General features: G+C 37.5%; 1 protein-coding gene across 1 annotated transcript; it reads right to left on the bottom strand.

The window, feature by feature from the left end:
* Window positions 1-6,574: 6,574 nt before the first annotated feature.
* On the bottom strand, window positions 6,575-11,148 carry LOC142532927 (uncharacterized). Its single transcript, XM_075639476.1, has 10 exons — window positions 10,807-11,148; window positions 10,428-10,506; window positions 10,242-10,336; window positions 9,890-9,994; window positions 9,730-9,809; window positions 8,391-8,481; window positions 8,116-8,223; window positions 7,358-7,444; window positions 7,125-7,193; window positions 6,575-6,951 (listed from the first exon to the last, which is right to left on the bottom strand). The coding sequence occupies exons 1-10, from the start codon at window positions 11,008-11,010 to the stop codon at window positions 6,793-6,795; spliced, it is 1,077 nt and encodes a 358-aa protein (XP_075495591.1). The 5' UTR covers window positions 11,011-11,148; the 3' UTR covers window positions 6,575-6,792.
* Window positions 11,149-12,083: the final 935 nt, after the last annotated feature.

The raw sequence follows: 12,083 nt of genomic DNA, 5'->3' as shown, positions 1-12,083 counted from the left end.
GAAGCCTTATGGAATACTGAAACTTGTCTCCCTGAGGATTTTCTAGTAATACCCCAGCTCCACTTCCCGATGCGGAGGAAGATCCATCAACAAAAAGTGTCCAAGCGGGACTGGAACATTCTGCACCCATTATCTCCATTTCTACTATGAAATCCGCCAAAACCTGGGCCTTGACCGCTGGGCGCGGTTGGTACTCCAAGCCGTACTCGCTCAACTCGACCGCCCATTTGACCATCCTACCAAATGCTTCAGGGCTGGAGAGTATCTTCTTCAAGGGATGGTTGGTCAACACCACTACCTGATGCGATTGGAGGTAAGGACGTAGTTTTCTTCCTGCAGTGACTAGCGCCAAGGCTAGTTTTTCGATATTGGTGTACCGAAGTTCTGCCCCCTGCAACGTTTTGCTCACGTAATATACTGGCTTATGCTCGCGCCCTTCCTCTAAGGTTAGCACTGCGCTGACTGCTTCGGCTGAGACTGCTAGATAAAGGAACAACGTATCTCCTTCACACGGTTTTACAAGTAAGGGTGGTGTGGTCAAGTATTTCTTCAAGCTGTTGAAGGCTTGCTGACACTCGTCCGTCCATTTGAATCTATTTCCTTGTCTAAGCACTTTGAAGAATGGCAGGCCTCTATCGGTCGACCGAGAGATGAATCGATTAAGAACGGCGATCCGTCTCGTTAACTCTTGTATTCCTTTCAACGTCTTCGGAGGAGACATGTTCAAAATTGCATTGATCTTCTCGGGATTAGCTTCTATCCCTCTAACTGAGACCATATAACCTAGGAATTTTCCTCCTCCGACCCCGAATGTGCACTTTTCGGGGTTTAACCTCATTTTATACTTTCTCAGAATGCCAAAGCATTCTTTGAGATCTTCGGTGTGGGTTGAAGCCCGTATGCTCTTGACAAGCATGTCGTCTATATACACTTCCATGTTGCGCCCGATTGTTTTTTCAAACATCTTGTTTACCAACCGTTGGTAAGTTGCCCCCGCGTTTTTTAATCCGAATGGCATCACCTCGAAGCAGTAAATCCCTCGATCAGTTACAAAGCTTGTTTTTTCCTGATCTTCGGGTGCTAGCCGAATCTGATTGTAGCCTTGATATGCATCCAAGAAGCTGAGCATGTCGCACCCGGCGGTGGAGTCGACCAATGAATCAATCCTCGGCAATGGGAAAGAATCCTTAGGGCATGCTTTATTCAGATCGGTGAAATCTATGCACAAACGCCACTTGTTTCCCGGCTTCGGAACGAGAACGACATTTGACAACCACTCTGGGTACATGACAGGGCGGATGTACTTAGCTTTTAATAGCTTCTCTACTTCTTCACAGATATGTTTGCTCTTCTCAAGACCGAACATTCTTTTCTTTTGTTTAATTGGTTTTATCTTTGGATCTGCTTTGAGTTTGTGGAGTGCATACTCCTGGGGTATTCCGGGCAATGCTTCATCCTTCCAGGCAAACACATCTGCGTTATTTCTTAGAAAAGCTGTCAGGGCTTCTTCTAAATTAGTTGGCAGACCCGTTCCAACCTTGACCTTGCTCTCGGAATTTCCTGGTATTATTTCTATACTCTTCAGTATTTCTGCGGCTTTAAGTCTCTCGTCTCTTCCTGATTCGCTTTCAACAACATGAACCTCGCTGTTTTTCGGATGATGCTCCAACTTCTGCTTACTTCTGGGTGATGAGTCTTTTGGGGCAGCCTGCCTCTTTCGGTGACTTGTTGTCCCCTGCAAGGTGATGGCATGACATTGTCTCGCCAATCGGCTATCACCAGGTTGCCTCTCCTATTCCTTCGGGTGTGGGGAACTTAAGTTTCATGTGATACGTAGAGCCTATCGCCTGAAACAAATTTAAGCTAGGTCGTCCCAAAATAATGTTGTATGCTGACGGAGACTTCACTACGAGAAACCTCACCATCTTTGTGGTCCTTAATGGGTAAGACCCCAAGGAAAGGGGAAGCGTAACCTCTCCCAATGCCTCAACTACCTCCCCCGCAAATCCGACCAGAGGGGTATTTACCGGGGCTAGTAGGGCATTGTCAATTCCTAGTTTTACAAAAGCGCTATAGAAAATGATGTATGCAGAACTTCCTGAATCCACTAGTATCTTTCTCACCCAGAAATTGGAAATGGTGGCGGAGATGACTAGGGCGTCATTGTGTTCCCCACGAGGGAACTCCATGTCACTGTCACCGAACACCATATCTTCCTTTGACTGGACTATCTCGAGCACGGTGTGTGATTTGGTACTAATCGCAGATGGAAGTTCTTGCAATGCTGCGCGAATCAAGGTTTTTCTCGCCCTGTTTGAATCCCCACATGCCGGGCCTCCAGAAATTACTGCGATGACTCCTCCAGTAGGCAGGTTCTCCTCTATCCTTTCGGGTTGTTTCCCTTGGTCCTTGTTTCCTCTCAGAGGGCTGGGATTGCGCTGGAACTCCGGGCGCTTATTGTCCTGCTGATTTCGTGACTTATCCACGAAACTACCCAAGTATCCTCGCTTGATGAGTTTCTCTATTTCTGCTCGCAGGACAAAACAGTCTTCTGTGGTATGACCTTTGTCCTTGTGAAAACGACAATATTTGTCAGATTGCTGTCTTTTCGAGTTCTCTTTCATAGGGCGAGGGGGCTGCAAAAGACCTTGCTTCTCGGCTACCAATAATATGTCCGTCAAGCGTGAGTTCAGCGGGATGTGCTGGAGATGAGGGCTCTGCGTTACCCGCCTTTCTTCCTTCTTGACTCCAAATTTCTCATCCTCTCTCTTTCTTTTCAAAAGATAACGAGGTTCTACAGCTTCTTCGATGCGAATGTACTTTTCTGCTCTTTCAAGTAATTCTTCTAAAGTACTCGGGGGTTTCCCCGCTATTGACTCTTTGAATCTCCGGTGACGGAGGTTCTGCTGCATGATTCCTGCCAGTAAATCGTGATTGACATACGGGACCTCATGAACGGCTTGAGTGAATCGCTGTACGAACTCTCTCGGGCTCTCTCCCTCTCTTTGTACTATGGTGAACAAATAAGATGCTGTTTTGGGATACTTCCTATTAATGGAGAATTGTTGAAGAAAACGTCTGGTGAGTTCCTCCAGGCTGCCTACTGTCCCCGGGGGTAGCTTGTTGAACCAAGTAAGGGCTTGTCCTGATAGGGTAGTTCGAAAGATTTTACAGTAAGCAGCGTCGCTGATGTCATAAGGGTCTGCCTTTGCATAAAATTTGTCGAGGTGATCTTGTGGATCCCTTTCTCCTCTATACTCAGGTAGGTTTGCTATCTTTAATCCAACCGGCATCATTTCCGCTAGTACGGCTGTGGTGAAAGGGCTACGTCGTGCAAGTGAAATTGCCATTGCAACCTCTTCTCCTCTCTTGGCGTGGAGTTTCTGACAGGAAGGAGGTGCCTGGCTATGAGCCTCGTCATCTTGAAGTGCAGCCCCCTTCTTTAGGTTTGTCGGCGGCACGTTGTTGGTCTCGACTACCTCTCTCTCTGGCAAGATTCTCTCTGAATGATGCGAATGGGCTCCTTCGCCGTGCGCTCCCCTGTTCTCGCGGTCCTGCTGCCGAGTCGCGAGGTATTGCACCATGGCCTCGGCTGCAGCCCGAGATGCTGCTTCCTCCATCAATGCCTTCAGAACCTCGGACGAGATCAGGAACTCCTCCTGCTGCGGGCGAGTTGGAGGAGGGCGCCCATGCTTCTCTTGGGCATCATGAGTCGTACGCGACCGTGTTTGCATTCTCAGTGATCAGGTGGCAGGCTTCCCACAGACGGCGCCAAACTGATGCTGCACGAAATTCGGGTGACCAAGTTATTATGAGAGAATATCCACTACTTCTGCGTCCACATCAGTAAACTTCGGGGTCGCCACCTACGTCACGATTTGAGGATAGATGTGTCGGGAGACACCCGGCGAAAAATCCTCCAACACTCAAGTTAGCAAATGCCTCCAATATGTACTCACAAAAGCTAGAGACTTTTGGAGCATATAATGAGATAATGTGAATGTCCTTTTAAAATGAAGATATAGCTCCTATTTATAGACTTCCATGATGGGCCATGGGCTTGAACCTCATGGGCTATCTATTGAGCCTATTCCCTTAATCAATGGTCCATACCAATCTTTACAACCTTAATCAATTTTTAATTATGTCCAAACTAATATTCATAAAAATAAGAAATTTTCTAGACTAATACCCATCAGGTCGGATCATACAAGTTTTATTTAGATATCTTAATTCAATTTATGCTCTTCGTCTCAAATAATATAGTCTTATTCGCTTTTTCATATATTTATATAAACAAGTTTCATATTTTATCTTTATTTCATGAGTGTTTAATTGAATATAAAAAGTTGTTGGAAGGCGTCAATACATTTAATGCTACGAGTATATTAGTAAAAATATTAAAAAAATGCTCTTTTAAACATAAACATTTGCATGTATATTTGAGGAAAAAATGAAGCAAAAATTTGTGTGAGACGGTCTCATGAGTCGTATTTTGTGAGACAGATTTCTTATTTGAGTCATTCATGAAAAAATATTATTTTTTATATTAAGAATGTTACTTTTTATTGTGAATATCGGTAAAGTTGACCCGTCTCACATATAAAGATTCGTGAGATCATTTGTTAGAACAGCTTCCATTGAGTCTCTGCCTATTCAAAAAGAAAATGTAAAGTATATATATTTTAGACAGTGTAGTATTATATAATAGTTAGAAGGCGATGTTGCTCAGATTTTAATTTATTCATACCTTTTATTTCCTAATAAATAATGTCACTCAAATGAACGTACAAAATGTTTTGAAATATATTATTTGAAAATAACCTCATGAAATCTTGTAAGATTTTTTTAAAGACCAGACAATCTCACGAATTTATATTTGTGAGACAGATCGATGTGATCTATATCATTAGAAAAAAATAAAAGTATTATACTTTCATAAATTTTGTAGGATCGGAGACTCGTAAAATAATTTCATAAGAGTTTTTGTGTTTCGACCCCAAAAAAATTTGTTAAATTCAACTTATATATTTTTAATATATATTCATTGAACTATTCAAAATAATGTCAAGAATTTTTCTCATGTCCGTTTCAATCATTATTCTAAGTACCTAGTCTGAACGATACCGAATCTTCATCCGACCGGATTAATTAAGATAAATAAATATAATTAAATAAATGCTGATTGGAAATATTAAAGGGTTTGGTGTCGCGTAAGAACGAACAGCTGGCTGAACGAGTGCCAAAGACTTTCGACCTTCGATTTCTTTGATTAGGTCCACATAATAGTGATATTGATAATACCAAGCCACAACGGAAAAACATCCTTCTAAAATTTACAGATGACATTTAATGACGACAATCAGTTTGGACAAGTGTGGTAAGAAGTTTTTATAAAATATATTAAAATTTATTTTACTAATAAATATATGTTCGCACAGAGGGATATACATTGTGACTTGGCCCCCAAATTTTTTAAAAAAACTTTAATTACTATATACAAATTTTTTGTCCATTATATGTATATATTAATAAAAAGTTTCTGTTGTGAGATTGTTTCATGGATATATTTTCGTAATACGAGTCCACTAGATATATATTTAAAGTGAAAAATAATATTTTTATATAAAAAGTTATATTTTTCATTAATAAGGTTGGTTTGAAGATTTGTCTCACAAAATCGACCTGTGACTCATGAGAATTTTTATGATCAATAATATACTCAATTCAACTTAGCAATTAGAGATGTATCTTAGATGGTAAGACGTCATCTCTTTAAAGTAGAATTGCTTGTTCGATTCTTTGTCAGCTCTCATTTTTATTTTCAAGTTTGTTTTTAAATTTTTATTTATTTGTCTTTGTTGGGTCAATGATTAATAATTCTTTTGGAAATTAACGCACATATTACGAGTAAGAAGAGCAAAATCGACTAACCCCGCTGAAAATTGGTAGCTCCGACAACGTCCTACACTGCCATAACTTAATATACTACCTCCAAACCCAAATTCTTAGATCTATGTCTCCACGCGTTTGGACAATTATTCTAAAAAAAAAAATTTAGAGTTGAACACATTTTTGAATAATAAAAAATGATTTTATAATTAAAAATGATTAAGAATGTGTTATAATAAATATTCTATAAAAAATATTTTAATTCCTATTTAACTCATTTTTTAATTTTAAAAATATGAAAAAACACATTTCAATTATTATTTAAAAACTATACTAGGATAACATTTTTTAAAAATATTTTTAAAAAACGTTTTACAAAATTTAAACGAAACAAATATTTTAAATTGTTTATAACATAGTTGGCCAAACAGAAAAATCTGTATAAAAATCTATAAGGAAAATTACAAATTTTTTATCTTATATATATATTTATTATTTATTTATAATTTTGGTTATCTATGTTATCAAATTTCAGTTTTAATATCATATTTATTTGAAAATACGTCACCAATGTACATAAACCAAAGTTAAGATCATCACCAACTCAAATCACTCCATACACGAAACAAGTGGAATATTTTATAGACCAAAACAAGTCTCTCGTAATGTAGCAGTATACCAATGGCATGAAAATCAGATCATGATAGATGGAATTTATACCATTTTGGCGGAAGGGTAAGATGTTCGTTACTGTAACTAAAATCACAATATTCATATCAAGAAATCTATCAAAATCCTACTGTAAACGTTAAGTTGTCAGACTGCAAAATTATAACCACTAAATATGTCATCAAACCATCGTCGGACATATCCCACCTTATTAATATGAGAGCAATATACTCAATCGCTAAGCTTGTCATCAAATCCCTGGTTCAAGTCTTGCCTGCTTTTTCCTCTCTTCATTTTCGCCTTCACACGGGATTTTGTTACGAGGGTCTGCACTGTGTTTGCGAAATTCCCAGCAGCCATGATTATGAGAAGAATCCCACTGGTAACTACCTGATATAGACGGACTATTTTAGTACCTTAGTAGGCAGATTTGATCACATACATTTAAGTAACAATAAATCAATAATTCATAATAGTTCTTATTACCCTTTTTTTTAACAACAAAATAAAATGAATAAGCAAACAGCAAATTGCAGGTAAAAAAAATAACCCGGTAACTTTACCTGCCACTCGGAAGTAAAACCACCAAGTGCAGTTTTAAGCAATAAGACCCCCAGATAGGCCTCAAAACCCTGAAAACAGAACATAACGTTATCATTCAGATCAGCTTTTTGGTGGTAGTCACAGCAAAGGATGCTCTCTTCAGAAAAAGCACATTTTCCAAAGGAGGAGTTTATTCAAGAACAATATTCAACATTCAAGCTTTTATGATAAACCGAACTTAAATATGGGATACCTGCAAAGTAAAGAGGACAGGAAATAGCAACAATAATTGACCCTCCACCCCAGCAGTTTCTCCCCAAACAACATCCATTCTTCTGGCCTGCACGGTAAAAATATCCACCGAAAAATGTACGGCGAAAATGAAAGATCACTAAAATTGGTTCAAGGGAGGAGTCCAAGTCAATCAGCCTAATTTTTTCATATGACGAATATGTTGCAATAGCTTTGGCACATATTCAAGTATTAACATTTCTCACGATCAAATTCCTTCCCTGTCAATCCACTGGCAAGTATTTGAAACCCAGCAAACTCGCATAATTATTAGACATTATTATTTAACAAATAACATCATTTAACAAAAATAAGTTCTCAGCTTTGTCTTCTAAAATATAAGTTTTTCAACAAATCAAAGTCTAAATAAAACTTATTTCAAATTTACAAAACCATAGATTTGATTGATAACTTGTCAGTCATTGCGACAAAATTTTGACAATGAACTTGAGTGGAAACTGGTCAGTCATTGCAAGAAAAAGTTGAACTTCGAGTGGAGGAAGACATTTAGTAGCTGTGCATTTCTATAGGTGTGCTTGAGTGTGTCTGCATGCATGTGGGGAATAGCAGGGCTGAAGGTGCCAGTCCATGCTGAAATCCCTATATGGGCACTATAAAGATGTATAAATTTTTTAACTGAAACTCCAAGGGACGGGAAACGAGAGAATTGACTAGTGGAGCACAAAAACTACTTGTCAAGGAAAACATGTATGAATTTACCTTGCCAAGTGCAATACGCGTGTACAGTCTCTGCCTTTGATATCTGTTCTGAAGAATCATGGAGACTCCTTGCATAATTGCCCATTTCAAAAACAGTTGTACACCTCTCTACAATAGGTATTTTCAATTATCTTTTATAGCAGAAAAAGGGGAAAAAGAGAAGAAAACAGCTAATGGCACTAAGCCAGGTACACACGTTAATATTGATTATTGAGTTAGTGGATCAGTGCTTGTATTTTTGTCAGGAAGTGAAATGTTGGCAAATGCATAAATACCTGTTTTTGGGAACAATCAGGTCCTCTCTCTATCTCCCATGTAAGACTTATGAGAGCCATTGCCATAGCATAATAGTGATGTTTAATCCACCTGCATGAGTAAATTCATCACCAATGAAAGTATCTAATACTGTGAATGTCCGAGAATCTCAGCCTTGGAAAATAAAATTAAAAAAGATTCTACATAAAGCTGAGACAGCAAACATCCCAGTTGAAAGTTTATCCCAGAAATTTTGGAGAAAGATCGGCCGGATGACCATAAAGTATCTTGTTCGAGCTTATAGAAGAAGTCAAACAACTCAAATAAGACATACTACTCAAAAAAATTAAAAATGATGTACTTTAATTTTTGTTTTAAATTTGATTATCATCACAATTGTCCAGCAATGGCTCCATGGGAAAGATACATACAAATGGAATTCAAGATAATAAAACTTCGTTACCTGGTCTATTTTATAAAGAGCACAGTTATGGTATAAGGAAGGACTATTCCTACCAATGCTGAATATAATATCCAGCTTTGACCATCAAATGAAACAAAAAAAGAAAATGGTGGCAAATTATCGATCCCCTTTCATTCAGAGTTAAACAAAACAAAATTTCTACAAGAAAGACTAATCCAAACACTTATTCATAAGTCAGACAGATGATTAGTGGTTGGATTTGGGATAAAGCAAATTTTTAAGGAATGCAACCTGATATGTGGTAAGATCTTCAGTTGTCAATGAAGGTCACAGACACAATTTAATAGACGAAAACTGATATCCTCATAACAAAAATTATCCGCATACTAACTGATGGAAAAGTAATAATGGTGCACATTTGCTTTCACCGCTAGCTCAAAGGGTACTCCACCATCCAAAGGTGATTAGATGTAGACTTTTCCTTCATTCAGTTACAATCGGTGTTTCGAACTAATGTGGATAAATTTTATCCATCAGAACTAGAATAATATAATCTCTATACAAAGGAAGAAATGTGGGTGAGCAACAATATTCTTTTTCTTGAAAGTTGTGCTGCTCTTGTAGGAAGCTTAAAATTACATAGATTCGGCTTCCATATTATCATCAAGCTCACTCTTATATCAAAGAATTACATATTTGATTCAACACTGGAACCACATAAACCTTGACATCAAAATCTGCCACGACAATAAACAAAAAACAGAACAATAGAAACAAAGGTTTTATGATTCTAAGGAAAAACTTGAGTTCACAAGTATTAACATAGAAAAAAATAGGTGAAAAAGAAAGCATTACATGTAAAGGGTCCAAGGGCCAAACATGATTTTGGAAACTATATCAATCAAAACTGAAAATGTATGAACCATGTCAATTACCATGGGCGTATGCCGCTTCCATTAACTCTCAAAATATTTTCTCTCAATGCCAAACTTGTGTAGAGATACAGCAACCATGCCTGGATGACAGAAATTGAGTAGGCTACATTTAAGTGAACTTCGCATCAATGATATGTAAAAGAAAACACACATGATATACCTGGTAAAGCTGAACTGGCAGTGCAGGCAAACATCCATCCCAAATCCATGACCTTAACGTCAGCAGCAGTGATGGCAAAAAAAGGAACAAGCACGTTGTTCTATCCTGCCATGAGATACGAGTCATGCTAAAAATAAACCAGATAGGCAAGATTGCTTCTCCATTAAATGGCTAAGAAGATTTACAAAGCTCAAGACAATCAACCACCTCAAGCTATATGAATAATTCCCTTAGTGAAATTAACAGAATTAAAACTAATAAACAAAAAGCATGGCGGATACCAACGAGGGAAATTAGGGAAGCATATGCTCGAACCGTAAGTTGGCTTGAAATATGTTAAGATGAAGCATACTCTGAACTTGTTGTATTCCTCTTTCACTTTCTGTTGCACATCCTTTCTGTTCGCCCGCACATTAACAGGACCAAGAAACATCCTTAAAAAGCTCCCTATATCCACAGAGTGACAAATAAATACCATCACAACAGATTTCATATGTAGAATAAACTCTCTACCAACACAAAATCAATAGAATCCCACCATGAGATTTGGTCGGGATAAATGCAGCTGCGTCTCCTTCGCTCAGGACATATCTCGCTCTAACCAAATCTTCCTCCAGCTTGACAAAAATAATGAAAAAATCAGCGGAAAGCATGCGTATACAAATACGATTCATTTGGTGGGTAAAGGCATCAAAGAATAAACTATATTTCCTCAGGCACGGATAAAGCACCCGTCTTCATAAATTCGTATCGTAATTGAGCACCACGAAAATAGAAAATCAAATGGTTCTCCCCTTTTCAACATCGCTGTGAAATCAAGGTGAAATTTTTTTTCCACTAAAAACATATTAATAACAGTATAACATCAGTATATTGTGCATGCGCAGAGATTGTCAAGTTTTAAGCCGAGCACACACTTTTTCGGCGTGTTTGGAGCTTCGAAGAGAGGAACGCAGGGAACCGATGTGGGAGTCGAGTGACGCAACGCGCTGGCGGAGCGCGTCTTCTTCGCGGGAGGTACGGGATATGAGGGACGCCGCTAAGTCCTGCAACTCCTTGGCTTCTTCTAGCAGCCTGGAAACCTGGTCACCGACATCTCGATCATCCGGCGATTCTCCCATCGGAGTATGACGGTGAATGGGAATTTGGGTATTATGGGGAATCGGGAAAATGGATGGATACAGAAGTCAGAAAAATATTGAATTAAATTAAATTAAATTAAAATCGAGGGGAGGGGATCCACGTACTCAGTCAGAATAATGTATACACACACACACACAATCTTTCAGACACTGTTAATGTAATTTGCTCGAGAAAGTTCTAATCCACAAAGTGAACATATTCTTATTAATAATAAAGTGAATATTTGTTTGGCAGAGGTTGATATTCAAATTGAAACAGAATAAATTGAGTTTATTTTCAAACATTAATTTGAATCAATCTCGAGCTTACCATTTTGAACCAACTCTATGACATTGTTAGCTCAAACTCAAATTTATAAAGATAAATAGTATCTCACTCAACTCAATTCATTTTTAGAACATGTACAATGGTGTTGTAGATATAATTGAAATATTAATTTTTTATTCTATCTAATAACTTTGTATTTTTTTTTAAAAAAAACACATAAATAAGAAAATAAGCATAATAAAAATGATACATGATTAAATAGTTGGTGATTACTGTATGGTCGTTGGTAAATTTTTTTAAAATTTTTTTTTTTGGTAAAAAAAATTAGAATACAAATCAGATTAATTCGATCATTGATCTTCAACTATCACAAATCTTTCTCGCTTCAGCTATGCTCGATAAAAAAATGTGAGACTTGTATGAGGTGAAATTTCTGGAGAATTACTATTATTTCATGAAATTTTTTAAAATAAATTTGCAAATGTATAAGCATATCATGAAATTGAACTACTACGATGTTTTTACTAAAAAATTATGCTAAGAAAATAGTAGTTCATTCATTCAGCACTAAACTGAATTTTCTTTAAATCATCATTATTTTCTATAATCAATTGTCAAATCTTGAAATTAAATATCATCCAAATACCTAATCTGACCCTAAATAACTTCCAAAATGGCCCATTCTAATAAAGTTAGACTAGATTAGTTGGAAAAAGATATATAAAAAATTCAAATTTCACCCACAAATAACCCCTGTTTGCATGAGTAGTCCTGTTGAACGAGC

The sequence above is a fragment of the Primulina tabacum genome, chromosome 18, assembly GCF_025594145.1.
Source record: "Primulina tabacum isolate GXHZ01 chromosome 18, ASM2559414v2, whole genome shotgun sequence".
Lineage (NCBI taxonomy): Eukaryota > Viridiplantae > Streptophyta > Magnoliopsida > Lamiales > Gesneriaceae > Primulina > Primulina tabacum.
Note: the sequence above shows the minus strand (reverse complement) of the source record. Positions and strands in the feature narration are given on the sequence as shown.